At 45.1% G+C, this 16,839-nt stretch overlaps 2 protein-coding genes across 4 annotated transcripts; one reads left to right on the top strand and one right to left on the bottom strand.

Moving 5' to 3' along the window:
* Positions 1-1,077: 1,077 nt before the first annotated feature.
* Positions 1,078-12,593, top strand: NAXE (NAD(P)HX epimerase). Of its 2 annotated transcripts, XM_054563382.1 has the most exons (7): positions 1,078-1,291; positions 1,391-1,499; positions 1,602-1,712; positions 1,791-1,904; positions 2,873-3,020; positions 3,350-3,558; positions 10,451-12,593. In XM_054563382.1, exons 1-6 carry the CDS (start codon positions 1,110-1,112, stop codon positions 3,550-3,552), a joined length of 867 nt encoding a protein of 288 aa, XP_054419357.1. In that variant the 5' UTR covers positions 1,078-1,109; the 3' UTR covers positions 3,553-3,558; positions 10,451-12,593. The 2 variants fall into 2 exon arrangements, with proteins under 2 accessions (XP_054419357.1, XP_054419356.1); XM_054563381.1 differs by lacking the exon at positions 10,451-12,593 and having other exon boundaries at positions 3,350-3,756.
* On the bottom strand, positions 3,975-10,945 carry LOC129062399 (G patch domain-containing protein 4). 2 transcript variants are annotated; one of them, XM_054563379.1, is made up of 8 exons: positions 10,858-10,945; positions 8,355-8,492; positions 7,812-7,885; positions 7,624-7,716; positions 7,437-7,523; positions 5,880-5,971; positions 5,592-5,642; positions 3,975-5,189 (listed from the first exon to the last, which is right to left on the bottom strand). In XM_054563379.1, exons 2-8 carry the CDS (start codon positions 8,434-8,436, stop codon positions 4,379-4,381), a joined length of 1,290 nt encoding a protein of 429 aa, XP_054419354.1. In that variant the 5' UTR covers positions 8,437-8,492; positions 10,858-10,945; the 3' UTR covers positions 3,975-4,378. The 2 variants fall into 2 exon arrangements, with proteins under 2 accessions (XP_054419354.1, XP_054419355.1); XM_054563380.1 differs by lacking the exon at positions 7,437-7,523.
* Positions 12,594-16,839: the final 4,246 nt, after the last annotated feature.

Raw genomic sequence — 16,839 nt, 5'->3', positions numbered from 1 at the left:
TATAATTTTCTAATACTATTATCTTTATAAAGGCATAAGTATTCTGTAAGATTAGAAATACGTTGTGCTATCCTGGTAAACAGTTAGGGGGAGCTAATGTAGTGAGGAGAGGGGTCTGAAGTTAGATAAAACGCTTAATAGCGTACATAAGAACACTAGCTCTACCCTGACTCCTGTGGCTCCATTGGTGGGTCATCATCCCACAAGGCAAAAGGTCACCGGTTCAATTGGAAACATTGATGTTTTTCTCCCTCTTTCTCCCTCCCTTTCCCTATCTCTAAGAATAAGTAATTTTAAAAAAAATAATTAAAAGGGGGGGGTAGAGGCATAAAAGCAAAGGTATTTATATACTGGTGAAGTTACAAAGTTAATGAGGTCTTGGGCAAGAGGAGAGGGGAGCGGGGGAGGGGGAGGCGGAGATGGAGGGAGAGGCAGAGGGAGAAGCAGAGGCCTAACTGGTGTGGCTCAGTGGATTGAGCACGGGTGTGTGGACCAAAGCGTTGCCAGTTCGATTCCCAGTGCGGGGCAAATGCCTATGTTGCAGGCCATGTCTCCAAGTAGGGGGCGCGCGAGGTGCAACCGCACATTGATGTTTCCCTCTCTCACTCCCTTCCCTTCTCTAGAAATAAATAAATCTAAAAAGAAAAAGAATATTAGCTTAATTTATTGAGTCCTATGTACCTGGTCCTGTCGACGTTTTACATGCATTACCACACCATGAAAATGTTCTTTTACCCCGCTTTACAGGCAGGAAGCTGAAATCTGGAGTGTCCAAAACTCATTTAGCTAGTTAGTAGTACGGACAGGGACCCGGGCTAGGTTCTATGCTAAACATGAAGAATTATCAAAGGATGATTGGGAGCAAAGCACTTAGCTCCACCTGGAAATGGGAGGCAATAGGTCCTCTTGGGAAAGGAGGGCTAGGATCCAGGCTGTAACGGAAGGTGCATGGGCAGAGGCCTCCCTCCTCAAGCACAGCAAAATGTGTTAGGAGCCTAGCCGCGCTTCCCACACTGGGAACCCCGCCTTCCCCTTAGGGGCGGAGGCGAAGCGCTGCGCATGCGCCAGGGTGGCCGGGCCTGGCAGGAGGTGTGCGTCCGGCGGGTTGAATGTCCACGCTGCGGTCTCTGCTGGGGCTTGGGCTACTGGTGGCGGGCTCACGCCTGCCACACGTCAGAGTTCAGGCCAACATCTGTCGCGCGGGACCCACCTGGTGGGAGCCGCAGCGGTTGAGCTCAGGGGGCCGCGAGGACCCAGAAGTTATGGCTAGTACCGCGGTGAGGTACTTGAGGTAGGCAGGGCTCCCGTCGGGCGCGTGGGCGCAGGCCTTGGGCGAACTGCTCTCCCTACCTCGCGCGTGAGCGAGCCCCTGAGCAGAGTGTTTCCTCAGCCAGGAGGAGGCTCAGGCCGTGGACGAGGAGCTGTTTAACGAGTACCAGTTCAGCGTGGACCAACTTATGGAGCTGGCTGGGCTGAGCTGTGCTACAGCCATTGCCAAGGTCAGTGGTGCCGAGGCACAATGGAGTGGGAGGGACAGCTGAGCCAAGCCTGGGCTGTAACTGCCGAAAGCTCCTCTGAATCCCCTCTGACTCTGCCTTCAGACATATCCCCCTACGTCCATGTCCAAGAATCCCCCTTCTGTCCTGGTCGTCTGTGGCCCCGGGAATAATGGAGGAGATGGCCTGGTCTGTGCGCGACACCTCAAACTCTTTGTGAGTATGTGAAGGGCTGTGGGGAGGCTGTGAGGTTTCTAGGACCTGGGCGTGAATTACCCTTTCCTTTCCTCGTAGGGATACGAGCCAACCATCTATTACCCCAAAAGACCTAACAAGCCACTCTTTACTGCACTGGTGACCCAGTGTCAGAAAATGGACATCCCTTTCCTCGGTGAAATGCCCCCAGAGGTAGGTACCTCTGGTTCAGCGCCCTCTTCCACAGTAACCACTATATTCTGCTCTTCAACTTACCTGCTAATCTTCCTCATGACATTAAACTTTTTTTTTTTTTTTAAGATTTTATTTTTAAAGAGGGGAGAGACATATCAGTATGTGGTTGCCTCTTGAACGCCCCCTGCTGACCTGGACAGTAATCCAGGCACTTGGCCCTGACTGGGAATCCAACGGGCAACCCTTTGGTTTTCAGGCTGGTGCTCAGTCCACTGAGCCACACCAGCCAGTGCTAGGCGTTAAACTTTTAGAGGGTAGCAATAGTGGCCCGCACTGAAGGTGCCTGAAGTAGGTCATTTGAATAGAAGCAGTGTTAAGAGCATTCCCCTCCTTGGTAAGGTGTGCTCTATGAATTCCCAACACTACCTCTAAAGCTTCCTTTCCCTTTCATCTCCCCTGGTCACTCCTTTTATCCTATAGTCATTCCTCTTCCCCTATGATGAAGTAAACACATTATTTGCCCCCCTTAGGAGCTCAAGTGAATGCCTAAACCCATTATGCAGATGCCTGGATTTAGGGGTGGGAAACTTGAGAGCTTGGGTTTTATGTTTTTTTAAAATTCCTTAACACATTTTACAGATGAACAGACTTGAGGTGCAGCAAAGGGAAGTAAGTGGTTTGTCCAGAGCCACAGGCCAGATCATGGCAGACCTGAGACCAGAACCTCTCTCCTAACTCCCAGTCTCAGGCTCTCCCATGCTGTGGCCTCCCCAGTAGCAGGCAGGCAGGACTTGGTGCCTAGACTCAACTTGGCCTGAATCAGGGACCAACTTACACTTAATTCTATGCCTCTGAATGCCATCTGAATGAGACAACTGTATTTGTGCCTCTGTGGTCTGTGGGTACAGAGGACAGCCTACTCCTGTTAAGAGCTCTTTGTGTAGCTGCTGACTCTGATATTCTTTACTTTTCCTGTTCCACCACAGCCCATGCTGATTGATGAGCTATATGAGCTGGTGGTGGATGCTATCTTTGGCTTCAGCTTCAAGGGTGATGTTCGGGAGCCATTCCGCAGCGTCCTGAGTGTCCTGAATGGACTCACTGTGCCCATTGCCAGCATCGACATTCCCTCAGGTGCTGGGTCCAGGGAGTTTGGGATTGGGACCCTGCCCTGTCTTGAGGCAGGTACGCAGAAGTCCTGTTTCATGACCCAAGGCTCAGATCAAGTGTAAAATGAGTCTAGAAGTGCAGAACATAGCCAAGGAACAAAGAGTTCAGGAGCACCCCATACATGTTGGTTCCAAGAGACCAAAGCCCTGGGATACATGGAGCTCCAAGGATGCAAGTTTGTCAGGTGGGGATGCAAGGGGGCTTCCCATTCCTTAAGAACTAGGATAGAGCAAGGTTTGGAAGAGGACTAGACATCTGGCCTCTTCTCTTCCTGATTACAACCCTCTTTTCAGGATGGGATGTGGAGAAGGGAAATCCTGGAGGGATCCAGCCAGACTTGCTCATCTCCTTGACTGCACCCAAAAAGTCTGCCACCCTGTTTACCGGTCGCTACCACTACCTGGGAGGTCGTTTCGTACCACCTTCTCTGGAAAAGAAGTACCGGCTGAATCTGCCACAGTACCCAGGCACTGAGTGTGTATATCGTCTGCAGTGAGAAAAGGTGGGTGGGTGTTCTTCCCAATATTTAGTGCCTCCCTCTCCCAGGACTGTGGAGATCTGAGAGCTCTTCTGGCAGTAAAGGTTAATGGATGGCAGGCAACAGTGGAGATGTGGTGTCATCTCTGGGGAAGCAGATCAAGGAAGAGAGGTTGCTGTGGCACTTGGGGGCAATAAAAACTGACTTTCAGATGCCGAAAAAGGCTCCCAAGTGGTCATTTACACACACACTTCTTATCCATTAGGGACACAGGACACTGGATGAGGGGGTTCTCTAAGCTTTCCCCTTCCATTTAACAGTGTAGCAAGACCACAGGAGATTAACAGAAGGAATTTCTTCAAAGGCCTCCAAGGAGACTCTTGTATTCAGGACCCAGGCTGGGAATGGAGATGCCAATCAAGACTTATACATAGGGCAGGAGCCCAAGCTGATGTTTATTGAATCACTTGCCATAGTGTTTGAAACCAGCTCATTGACCTAAGTACTTCCTAGTTTGTTTTTTTAAAAGCAGGACATTCCCATTCAAAGGGTATCTGCATTCCTGTTCCCACAACCCTCAGCACTCCCCTTCCTTTGGCTGCCTGGCTCCTACTACTGGCACTTGAGTTCATGATCTCTGGGTTAGAAGCTGCAAAGATGTCCACACTGTCAGTTAAGGTATGGCAATACCGCTGTCTCTCAGCAGGCTTGTATTCGAGCTCAGTTTTCTCCTTGGGAAGGATTCCTCACTGGAAAGGTGCAGGAGACCTGCATCAGCTCAGGTCTCTTGAGGATTCAACAACTTTGGAAAAGAAATTGACTGAGCCCCACCCTTACCTGACCTTCAGTCTCTCTTCTTTTTCTTTTTTTTTGCTCTCTGGTCAGTGCTGACTCTGGCTCTTTCCTCCTCTGCTTGCTGCTGCCTCTTCTTCCCTCTGCTGCTTGAGCTCTCCCTAGTGCTGCCATCCTCATGTCCATCCCTTGTAACCAAGACATCCTCCTCCTGATGTTGCAGTCTTTTCTTGCTCTTCCTATCACTGAATGCTCTGCATTCTGTTTCGCAGATCCTACCATCTACGACAGCCTCAACTTCTTTATCTTCTATGTTCAAGTGTTCCTCCTCCTGCTGCCGCCTCTTGCTTCTGCTGCATGGATCAGTGTGTGCTCGGCTCTCTACCTCTGTTATGACACTACCTAGAACCTCTTTCTCTCTCCCTTTATCTGAGACCCTTCGCTTCTCCTCTTCATGTTGCTGCCTCTTCTTTTTCTTCTTTTTCCTGGGGCACTGGTCAGTTTGTTCTCTGCTGTTCAGTTCCCCATGCTCTCTTGTTCCTGTGACCTCTTCCTCATCCCCTATGGTTATTCCCTGTCTCTCATCTGTGACCTTTTCTTCTCGATGTTGTCTTTTCTTCTTCTTGCTTTTCCTGATGCTCTGGTCAATGTGTTCTGGGTATTTCTTTTCTGCATTCCTTTCGATTGCTGTAGCCTCCTCCTCTTTCTGCTTCCCTTTCTTTTTCTTTTTTTTGAGGGGCTTGCACTCAGACTGCAGTTGCGGGGTCCCAGGGTCCTGGCCTTTGAGCTGATCCAGGAAGGCCTGCTCCTGGGCCTCCAACCGAGCAAGCTTAGCCTTCATTGTAATCCCAAGACGGGCAGCCCTGAAATAGGGCCAAAGTCAGAGGGAGGATCTTGGGAAAAATAGGCCTAATTCTTGAGACTGCAGGGGAAATTGGTAGGGGAGGAGATGTATATCTTTAAGCAGCTTCAGAGGTGGGCATATAGTATGAATCACTTTTCTGGAGTGAGTGAGTCAAGAAATGGCATTGACAGCTAGTTGCGGGGGGCAGGGGACGGAGGTATTGAGCAAAAAGGAAAAAAGATTCATGATAAACAATAGTGTGGTGATTGCTGGGCGGGGGGGGACGGTATAAGCGGACTAAATGGCAATGGAAAAATAATAGAATAAAGATTAAATCTTTGAAAAAAGTGCCACAGGCTATCATCAGGGGTAGGTTTATGATGGGGAGAAAAGGGTGACTCAGGAGCTAACCATTACTTACTTGTGTGCTGTTCGCCCCTCACAGGCTTGGAGCAACATCTCATCAGTCAAACTGTTGGGGGAAAGGGGGAATCAGGAATTATAAACATCTGGTAGAAAAGCTTGACCTCTCCTCCCCTCTAACACTGAGTCCCTGTTCAGTGTCCTGGCACTTTTCTAGGTACAGGGGATACAAAGATTAGTACAAGTTCCACTCTGAAGAAGCCCACAGTCAAGCATTAGACTAGGTCCTTTCTCTTGAGATCTGAAGCATCTCCTACCTGACCCTGGCACTAAAATGAGGTCTCACATTTTTGGAGGCTGGAGCCTCGGGTTGTCATCATCACTGCAGCTTTCCAAGTCCTTGTCTGGCTTCTCCCCACCTGAAGTCAGTGTGGCCATCTAGGAGAGATCATGAAGTAGACAAGGACCACTCAACACCACTGCCATCCCTCTTCCTGGAACACCCTCCCAACCCCGCCCCAGCAATTCATATCCACAGGCACAAATTTGCCGCCCTCCAGTATTGCTCCTTGCAGACCTACAGGGAGGTGCACCAAACTGCCTACTTCAACTTGGACAGGAGGAGGGAGGTAGGGTAGGGGTGGGGAGTGCTGGCCTCCCTGGCTAGTGGGCAGAACAAGCGAGAAACTACTGTGGGCCATCAGGTCTTCACAGTGGAACAAGTGCCCCCAGTGGTCATTCCATGGTTCAAGTAACTGGCTCCTCTTCCCCCAACACCTATGCACAGTATTTTATTTGACCAGATTGAGAACCTACTGTAGGCCAAGGGTTGGGGATACAACCCAAGTAAGAGTGAGATGGGTCCAGCCCAGATGGAACCTACATGGTAAGGGGGAAGGGAGTATGGCAGAACATAGTCAATTACAATGAACGTTTGCCTGGGCTAGAGGAGTGGTACCTGCTCAGACTTAAGGGTTTAGGAAATAATTTCTAGAAGTAGCTGAGCTCTGGGAGACAAGAAAAAATCAGGTAAAGGGGGAAAGGGAGCGGAATTCCCAGGCAGAGGGAACAGCATGTACAAAAACTTGAAGGTGAAAGAAGATGGTAACTTAAAGAATGATTCCATCTGGCTAAAATACAGAAATCCTGAGAGACGTGGCAAGAGATAAGGCTAGAGAAGTTGGCAGGGACAAAGCTTGATAAATTCAGTCTGTGTCATACTAAGTCAAGGAAGAGTCTGTGACAATGAATTTAGAACACTGGATGCTTTGTGGAGGGTGAACTGATTGGAGTGAGATTAGAAGTGATGAGTCTGGTCATGAGGCTGTAAGAAGTTAGGAGATGGTGATGGTCTGGGGTAGAAGATGGCCACAGAGATGAAGAGAAATGGAAAGATTTGCTAGTTATCATGTAGAGCCCTTGGCACATAATAGGTGATTGGTAAATATTAGGTAACTTCTATTGGTATGCTGGTAGATGGGAGTGAGACCTGAGTTCTAGTCCTGTCTGCCATTACTAGCAAGCTGTGGGATCTTCACCAAACCCCTCTTCACCCCCTTTTGGCCACATGTGCAAAATAAGGGTGGATCAGATAATCTCTCAGGTCTCTGACTTCTAAGTCCTTTGAATTGGACATCCCGTTCCTGCTCCACTCTGGCAGGTCCTGACTATGCCCTACCTCCCCCTCCGCTGCTGCCCGCTAAGCTGATGGTAGAGGTCCATATAACCTGAAGATCTCAATTCTTGCCAAGGGTTGGGGCAATCTAATTAAGCAACAGCAAGGTTAGATGCAGGATCCCCCTATCTTAGCATGGTCTTGAGAATAGGTAGGGCACACAAGGCAATTGTTCAGGCCCTAGGGAAGGGAAAAAAGATGATCGCTCTCACCCCCAGCCTCTAGTACCTTCACAAACTTTTGATACAGCAAGTTGGGCTTGGGATGATTATGACGGGTGGTCTCCTTAGAAAGGCGCTTTATCTGTACTCCATCCTGTGGGGAATACCAGTGAGTTGATGACATACCATGTCTCCCTCACCTCCGTATGTCCCAGGCCCCCATGTTTCATGTGCCCATCTATTAGAGTTTATACCTGCTTAGTTTCGACTACCAAGCTGGCTGCAGTTTTATTGAAGAGCTCATTCCACCAGTGGTTTGTGAACTCCTTGGCAGGGTCGTGTCCCACCTGCCAAAGGAAGAAGCATGAACTCCGAACCTGCCTCCCTGTCCTCAAGGGTTCCCCGCTGCCATCCATACCTCCCTCAGCCTGCCCAGTCTTACCCCATGAGTGTCCTGCTTCAGTCTTATCCTGAGGGCCTGTGTGATGCCATTCTCCTTCCGGCCCAGGCCTTTGCCTGCAGAAGAGAGTGGGTGACTTAGCTTATTCTGCTTGCCTTATACCCTCACCAGGCATCCCAGCACATGCCACTCCTTGCCATTCCACACACCTAGCATTGGGCAAACTCTGTCTCTTTTGAAAGCCCTCCCAGTAGTTCTTTCTAGCACCTCCCTGTGCAGTCCCCCTGCCATTATCTGAAACCAAGCTCTTTTCTTTCATTAATTCCCTTAGGACAGAGGTCATGTTTCTTCCCCCCTGTCCCAGTCCTCTCAACCACTTATTTTTTACTATCCATTGTCAAATTTCTTCCTCCTCTCCCCCTTGACTGTAAAAGTCAAATTTTCTTCTGCAAAGTTCCCTTTAAGCTAGCTTTTCCTTCTCCAATTGAATGGACTACACAGGGATCATCCACAATGATGCCTCTCCCCTGGGCAGAGGGTAGGCAGCGAACTGGGGTGGTGTGGAAGGTGCCCCATGGGGATCACCTTGAGTCCATCCATGCTTTAGCAGCTGCTCCTCAGCAAACTTCATCCCACGGCTCTTGACCTCTGGGGTGACGACATTCATGGTGAAAAAAGAGCAACTGTCTTTAGGTCCTCATCAAAGAAAAGGTCACATCATCCCTTTAAAAGGAAAGGAGAAAGTGCCAAATCAAACATTAAATCCACCCTGGTTGCTTTTTTTTTTTTATAAGAATTACTTCCTTAACCTGAGGCAGAGATAGAAGAAAGAGGCTTGGTCCTTGGGGAGCTTCCTGTCTGACCACAAAGAGATCAACATTGACATGTCAAAAGGTATTATTAATAATATCTACACTTACGGAGAGTTCACCCACCACATGCCAGGCTGTGCTAAGGCCTTACATAGATTGTTATTTAATCTTCACAACCCCCAAGATTTCCTGAACTTTACAGTCAGGAAAGTATGATTATCCCTATTTTACAAATGAGGAAACAGGCCTAAAGAGGTTAGATGATTTGGTCAAAGTCATGCAGCTAATGTGTACAGAACTCAAAGCTAGGCAGCTGGCCTGCAGAATCCCCAACTCTTTGCCACTATGTGAGAACATCTCCCATGTAAAAAAGCAATGAGATGCTTGTTAACCTGAGTTATAAAAGTACTTAATAGAGTCCATATCCTGTACCTGTGCCATAGTATTTACATTGTCCTCTTGGTGTGGGGGCTACAAACCTCTTCCCCACTGTCACTGTCTTTCAGTCTTGTTGGAGCACCCTTCTTGAAATTGTGCATCTTAAGAAGGGTACTCTTATTGATCATTTGATGCAAAACAGCTGGATTACACATATTATCTCATTTAATCCTGACAGTCCTGTCAGGATATCCTTATTTTACAAATGAGGAGACAAAGCATGTGTTTCTGGCCTGAGGTTACACAGCTAGTCAGAGATGGAGCTGGAATATGAGCCCAGGTTGCCTGACTCTAAAGTGTCCTCCTTCCTATTATATCCCCAACTAATTGCATTTTTAAACGTAATTTTACTTCTTAAAAAGATTTTATTTTCAGAAATAGTAAAAGGGAGGAAGAGAGGGTAAGAAACATTGACATTCAAGAGAAATATTAATTGGTTGCCTCTCACGCACCCCCCCCCCCAAATGGGGACCTGGCCTACCACCCAGGCATGTGTCCCCACAGGGAATCGAACCAGCAACTTTTCAGTTTGGAGGCCAGTGCTCAAGCCACTGAATCACATCAGCCAGGGCTAACTGCACATTTTAATAGTCACTGCACTGTTCCTTGTTTTGGACTCCAAAATGGCATTATCGAACTTACATACCAAATTTGCCTCTGAAATGGGTAAGATGGCTTATCACACAATACATTCAAGGTTACTACCACTGCTGACTTGACTTACTAAAGTTAACTTGTATTAAGATAATTTATTACAGGCATTGCAGACCATTCTTAAAGCTGAACAGTGAATGGCACTACTAGAGTAACCCTATGGCCTCCCAAAGTGACAGCTCTGAAGGTAAAACTATCATGTGGGTTTAGGAAGGTTAAGCATGCTTTTAAGACACATCATTAAGTCACCCCTCCTAAACATTGTATGTTACATTTGAAGAGTGGCAAGTTCAGAATCACTCACATTTCTACTGTGAAGGATGATTACCTGTCAACCTAGTTGATACCTTGAGAGTCCCAACAGAAAAGCATTGAGTGAATAAGTGGCCCTATCTTGCTTCTTGATACTGTTAAAAAGAAGTAAAATTCAAACAATGAGGCCTTTAACCTCACCTCAAAACTCTGCCTTTCTCAGAAGTTACCCCTATTGGCTCCCAGACTTCAGTAATAATTACTTGTGCATTTACTTGATGACAGACTGTTGCTAAATGTTTGACACAGATTATCTCAATCCTGCAACAACCCTTTTAGGATGTGGTATTACTGTAATTTGCAAATGAAGAAATGGCATTGAGAGGTTTAGTTCCTTGTCCAAATCAAGTACCTGGCAAATAGTGGAGCCTGGATCTCAGGCATTCCAGAACTGGCGTTATGGCAATCATACATTCCTCAGTCCCTTGCAGCTCTTTGTGCTTTCTGTTTTTACTCTTTCCACAGCCTACCGCTTGCCGCAGTAATTCGAAACAATACGCCCCGGAGTCAGAGTCAGAAACAGCCTTCGTTCCCCAAACCCAGTGCACTCACAAAATCGAGAAGGCGTTCAGTGGGAATTGCTGTGACGGACTTAAAAATGGATACCTGTGGACAAAATCAACTAGGTCCCAAGCTCTGCGCCGCAGTCTTTGTGAAGGCTGCGAGCACATGTTCAGCAACTGTCTCTCTAGTCAGCCCAAGTTTTCTGGAGAAGTGGCCCCGGGCCGCTCTTTTTACTGAGGTTCTAAAGAGCCGACTAAAACTTTTCTCTCGGCTTCCTTCCTGTTGAGGTCTAAATTCCAGCCCTCCCGCCGCAGTTTTACGTGGAGCACCAACTGTCGCCTCTCAAGAGACAGTAAGTAGCCCCTTACCGTCAGTCACTGCAAACCCCTCTCCGCAACACACGTGCCAGATCCGACCGCTGAGCCGCCATCTTCCCGGAAGTGGCGTTTCGGTCCTTCTAGGCTGTCGAAAACCATAGAGAGGAACGCCGGAACCGAAGTCGCGGTCTTCCCGGGAGTAACAGTATAGCGGTGGGCCTTCTTGCTGGTGTGTTTATTATAGAAACTCAGCCCCAGAGCGTATGCGTTTCCGGAGGTTATAAAGGTGTTCCACTCACCGCCCACCTGCGGTCCCTGAGCGACCAAGGCACTTACGTCCTAACTGGCCTTCTCGGGATGCCGAAAACAGCCGTGGGCACACACATGAGGAAGGAAGACTCGGGGAAGGACGTTGAGAGTCCCCTGAGAAATGCTGGGAGGCCGAGAAGGAGATAGCACCTCTGAGGTGAATTTTGCAGGGGTAAACATTTCCCCTGCTGGTACTAATTGATAAAAAGCTAGAGATTAGGGGTTTCAGTAGGTTCAGCCATTTTTTGACTCAACACTGTGTGCCAATGATGGGAGACTCAGATGTTGGAAAATATTTAGTTTCCGGTGATAGCTAATAAGCTTTGTAGTCAGTGCATGTAAAAAGCTGTCGTTTTGGGAACTGAAGGTATGGCCCATCTTGACTCCAGGAGACCATAAGCAGTTCCACCTTCATGCCTCAGGAGGACTGCAGGCAATCAAGACTGTAGCTGAGCCTTTGTACTCCAGAGTGAGACACTCACTGCCCAGGACACAGATGAAAGAATGCTGCAGCTTTCATCTGATTAACTTCCCCCTTAATTCCAAACCCCTTATCTACACCTTTCTTCTTATAAAAAGGGTCCGGTTTAATACGGAATTTAAGATGGTCTGTTAGGGTACACACCCACCGTCTTCTTAGCTCGTGACCATCTGAATAAAGCGCTCACAAAGATTCAAGCCCTGTCTCTGCTTACTGGGTCTGGTAGGTGAGAGGCAGCACGAATGCTGGCTTTTCGGTTTCACTAGGACCTGCCCTTTTGGTACTGGTGATACAAATATGCATAAGACAGGAGCCCTAATTGAGGGAGTACCTAATCTATTCAGGGAAAGTTGAGATCTTGAGTGGGACTGGAGGAGGTTGGAGGTGGGGCATGGAGAGAGATGTACCATCCCAGAATGCAAGCCAGGCTGAGGGGCTTGGACTGTCCTGGAGCAGGGAAAGAAGATATTGCAAAGAAGACAGCAAGAGAGTTACATATGCCCCCCATCTCTTAGCCTTCACTGAGCCACCCAAGAACTAAAATCTGAAAAAAGTATCTGTCATTTGCCTCCCTATATCAGTATTTATGGTAAGTTAGTGCCTCCTAGGCACTGCAAAAAGGAAAATTGCCATTTCATAGTACAGTGGAACCTATGTTCTTGAACTTAATTCATTCCTAAAGACTTCGAGAAGTGATTTGTTGGAAAACCGAATCATACTCATACTCGCACATTCTCTCCTTTGTTGCCTGAGAGATGCATGAATGATCATAAAGGTATCAGCGTGAAAGTGTTGTTGGGTCAAAAACCAAAGTTTTGTTTGACAACTGAGACATTTTTTCCCCCATGAACAACTTGGTTGAGAACCGAATTGTTGGAAATGGGAGATGTTCAAGAACTGAGATTTTTCCCTGGTTGTCGTGGCTCAGTGGACTGAGCACTGGCCTGCGAACTGAAAAGTCTCCAGTTTGATTCCCAGTCAGGGCACATGTCTGGGTTGCTGGCCAGGTCCCCAGTTGGGGGTGTGTGAGAGGCAACCAATTGATTTATCTTTCCCTCTCTTTCCTCTCTCTCTAAAAGTAAATAAATAAAATTTATTAAAACACAACCGAAGTTTGACTCTAAAGCTTTGTCATGATTGCTCAGTGTATCATACTCCCTTATGCCCATAAAAATTTTTAAAAATTTTTCCATAGAATTAGTTTTACTTTGAAAATATGCTACACAGCGACAATATTAAGCAACAGATTTCAGTTAGTGGAATTTTAGACAATTGAAGAAGGGATGTGAGATGCTTTAAAGGTCTGCCTCAGAGGCTGTATTGAAAGAGGAACATTCTGTGAATGGGAGTCAGATCTGAGTTACTTTCCCCCTCAGCCACTAATTGTGTAACCTTGAACAAGTCACGCTCTTGCTCAAGGGCATTTTCCTTTAGTCTACACAATTAGAATAATGGACCAGCTCTTTTTTAAGGATTTTTAAAATTTATTTTTAGAGGGGAAGGGAGAGAAACATGACTGTGTGGTTGGTTGTCTCTCGCAGGCAGGAGCTCAATCCACTGAGCCACACCAGCCAGGGCCAGTCAATCCTTTTCACAACTTGGTTTTATTGTGGTGTCTTGAGCCACAGAGAAAATTCCACAGTGCTTCGGTCTCCACCATCTTTTCTTCTGTCTCTGTTATCTATCTAATATGCTATACTGTGGTCATAAAAGAAGAATTGAACACTCTTGAATAAGGCAACCTTAGGGGCCCTTTTCATTCCACAGTTTGCGTGGCACACTTGACAGGCCACTCCAAAAACCTGGCCATAATTCTCTGTCTCAAGATTTCTAGCCCGGTCTAGGACATTAAGCTCCTGACTCGCTCCCTCAATAAACATTTATTAAGGGCCTCCTATTGACCAAGGGCTAGAGGTGTACACATGTTTAGCCCTTGGTTTCCTTTTGGGCCTCATGATCTTGTGGGGGTATGTATAATGATCACCGAATGATGACCGCTATGGCAAATTCAGGACACTGTGCTGTGGGGAACAAGATGAGAAGCACCTGATCCTAGCCTAGGACCCTTGGGAGCTTTCCGAAGGAGTAATACCCTGGGGATTATTTGGATTTGCAAAAGAATAGGAATGGGTCTCAAGGAGTTCAAAGTTACTTGGGATCTCATACCTCCTCACAAGAGTAGGAGTAAAGGCCATTATGAGAAAACAAGAATACATGAATACTTATAAGGAAATAATTTGAAATGTAGACATAGCAAGATGCACGCTAGTATTTATGAAAAGGAAAAATTGTAAAGAACCTAAATATAACAAGAGAATGCTAAGTAAGTTATAGGCTAACCATATAATGGACTAATATGTAGACTTATAAAACCATGTTGAAGAAGGAGTCTTCATAGCTTAGAGAAAATGTCTATGATATAATTGAAATGAAAAAAAACAGATGCAAAATGGTACCTATAATAAGAGCCCACCTATGTTAAAAATTCATAGGCAATAGCATAATAAAAAAGAACAAAACACTTAGGAATTTAACAAAATATAACGAAAGAAGTGTAAGCTCTACGCTGAAAACTACAAAGTGTCAAATTACAGAAGATCAACATAAATGAAAAGATACCCATGTTCATGGTGTGAAAGACTTAACATTGTTAAGATCACAGTAATCTCCAAACTGGTCTACAGATTCAATATAATCTCTACCAAAATCCCAGCTGGGTTTTTGCATAAATTGATAAACTGATTTTAAAATTTATATGGAGGTCCTGGCCAGCAGTTCAATTGGCTGGAGCATTGTTCCAGTCAGAGCACATACAAGAATCAAGCAATGAACGTATAAATTAGTGAAACAACAAGTTGACTTTTTTCCTTCTTTCTCAAATCAATGTTAAAATATTTTTAAAATGTTAAATTCATATGGAAATGCAAAGGACTCTGAAAAGCCAAAACAGTATTGAAAAAAAAAAAGTTGAAGGATTAACACTTTCCAACTTCAAAACTTACTGCAAAGATACAGCAATCAAGACTGTGGTTCTGGCCTAGGGTAGATATAAAGATCAATGGAATAGAACTGAGAGTCCAGAAATAAACTCATCCATTTATATGCAATTAATTTTTAACAAGAATACCAAGACAATTCAATGGGGAAAAGAATAGCCTTTTCAACAGATGGTGCTAGAACAACTGGATAGCCACATGCAAAAAAATGAAGTTGAATAAAAAAATTTTTTTAATGAAGTTGGATCCCTATTTTACATCATATGTAAAAATGAACTTGGAATGGATCAAAGACATAAATGGAAGACTCTAAAACTTTGAAAACATATAAGATGTAAATTTTCATAACCTTGGGTTAAGCAATAGTCTTTTTCATATGACTCCAAATGTATAAGCAACCAAAGGAAAAACCAGATACATTGGACTTCATCAAAATTAAAAACTTGTGTTCCAAAGGACATCATCAAGAAAATAAAAAGACAATCCACAGAATAAGAGACAACATTTGCAAAATATGTGTCTGATAAAGTTCTGATATTCAGAAGATATAAAGAACTCAAACTCAACAATAAAAATACAACACAATTTAAAAATGGGCTGAGGACTTCTTTAGACATTTATTCAAAGAAGATACACAAATGGCTAATAAGCGCATGATAAATTGCCAGCATCCGTAGTCATCAGGGAAATGCAAATAAAAACCACAATGAGAGAGCAAGTTACATCTAGGATGACTATTAAGATAAAGAAAAAGAGCCCTGGCTGGTGTGGCTCAGTGGATTGAGTGCCTGCCTGTGAACCCAAGGGTCTCTGGTTTGATTCCCAGTCAGGGCACATGCCTGGGTTGTGGGCCAGGCCTCCAGTAAGGGACGCGCAAAAGGCAACCACACATTTCTGTTTCCGTCCCTTCCCCCTCTCTAAGAATAAGTAAATAAATAAAAATCTTGAAAGAAAAAAAAAAGGGTAAGACAGGTGCGGCTCAGTTGGTTGAGCATTGTCCTGCAAAGCAAAAGATTGCTGGTTTGATTACTGGTCAGGTCAGGGCACTTGCCTGGGTTGTGGGGTTGTGTGGGTTTGGTTCCCAGCTGGGGCACAGATGAGAGGCGACCAATTGATGTTACTCTTTTGCATCAATGTTTCTCTCCCTTTCTTTCTCGCTCTCTTCCTTTCTCTCTAAAAATAAATAAATAAAATCTAAAATGGACAAATTGGAACCCTCACATATTGCTGGTGGGAAAATAAAATGGTGCAGCCACTTTGGAAAACAGTTTGAAAGTTTCTCAAAAAGTTGAACATAGAATTACTATAAGACCCAGCAATCCCACTCCTAGAGAATTGAATACCCAAGAGAACTGAAAACATATCTTTACAAAAACTTATACACAAATGTTCATGAAGCATTATTTATAATAGCCAAAAAGTAGAAACAATCCAAATGTCCATCAGCTGATGAATGGGTAAATAAATAAAATATGGTAGATCCATATAATGGAATATTATTCAGCCATCAAAAGGACTGAAGTACTGAGACATGCTACAACGTAAAAGTTGCTACAAAATAAACCTTGAAACCATCTTTTTAAAAAAAGATTTATTTATTTATTTATTTTTAGACAGAGAGGGGAAAAGAGGGAGAGAAACATTGATCAGTTGCCTCTTGCATCAGTTGCCTCTCACACAGCCCCAGCTAGGGACCCGACCTACAACCTAGGCATGTGTCCTGTCTGAGAATGGAACCAGTGACCTTTGGGTTTGCAGGTCAGCACTCAGTCCACTGAACCACACCAACCAGGGCTTGAAAGCATCTTAAAGAAACCAGACACAAAGGTCACACACTATATGATTCTATTTACATTCAGTGTTCAGGAAAGGCAAATCCACTGATTCAGTTCCACTGGGGAGAGGAAAATGGAGAGTGACTTCTAATGGGTATAGGGTTCCTTTTCTGGGTTGATTACATGCTCTGGAATTAGATATAGTTATGATTAAGCCTGTGGACATATTAAAACCCACTGAATTTTACACTTTAAAAGGATGAATTTTATAATATGTGAATTATATCTAAAAAAAATCTGTAGGCACACCTAAAATAACAAGAAAAGAACACTAACATGTTATAAGCAGTCATTCCTAGGTGAAGGGATTATGAGTGTTTCCCCTTCTTTATATCTTTTCTCTGATTTTCAATTTTTCTACAATTCACATATTTTCCCAGGAAAAATAATTTTAAAACAGCAAATGGATGCA

This window comes from Pteronotus mesoamericanus, unplaced genomic scaffold, assembly GCF_021234165.1.
Source record: "Pteronotus mesoamericanus isolate MK-2021 breed Mesoamerican mustached bat unplaced genomic scaffold, CSHL_Meso_final scaffold_705, whole genome shotgun sequence".
In the NCBI taxonomy this organism is placed as follows: Eukaryota; Metazoa; Chordata; class Mammalia; order Chiroptera; family Mormoopidae; genus Pteronotus; species Pteronotus mesoamericanus.
Note: the sequence above shows the minus strand (reverse complement) of the source record. Positions and strands in the feature narration are given on the sequence as shown.

Coding starts and splice junctions, on each gene's coding strand:
- NAXE (XM_054563382.1), top strand. CDS start 1,110: ATGTCCACGCTGCGGTCTCTGCTGGGGCTTGGGCTACTGGTGGCGGGC. Junction 1,292..1,390: donor ACCGCGGTGAGGTACTTGAG/GTAGGCAGGGCT, acceptor GTGTTTCCTCAG/CCAGGAGGAGGCTCAGGCCG. Junction 3,021..3,349: donor CAGCATCGACATTCCCTCAG/GTGCTGGGTCCA, acceptor CCCTCTTTTCAG/GATGGGATGTGGAGAAGGGA.
- LOC129062399 (XM_054563379.1), bottom strand. CDS start 8,436: ATGAATGTCGTCACCCCAGAGGTCAAGAGCCGTGGGATGAAGTTTGCT. Junction 7,717..7,811: donor TGAAGCAGGACACTCATGGG/GTAAGACTGGGC, acceptor TTCCTTTGGCAG/GTGGGACACGACCCTGCCAA. Junction 5,972..7,436: donor TGTATCAAAAGTTTGTGAAG/GTACTAGAGGCT, acceptor GATCTCTCCTAG/ATGGCCACACTGACTTCAGG.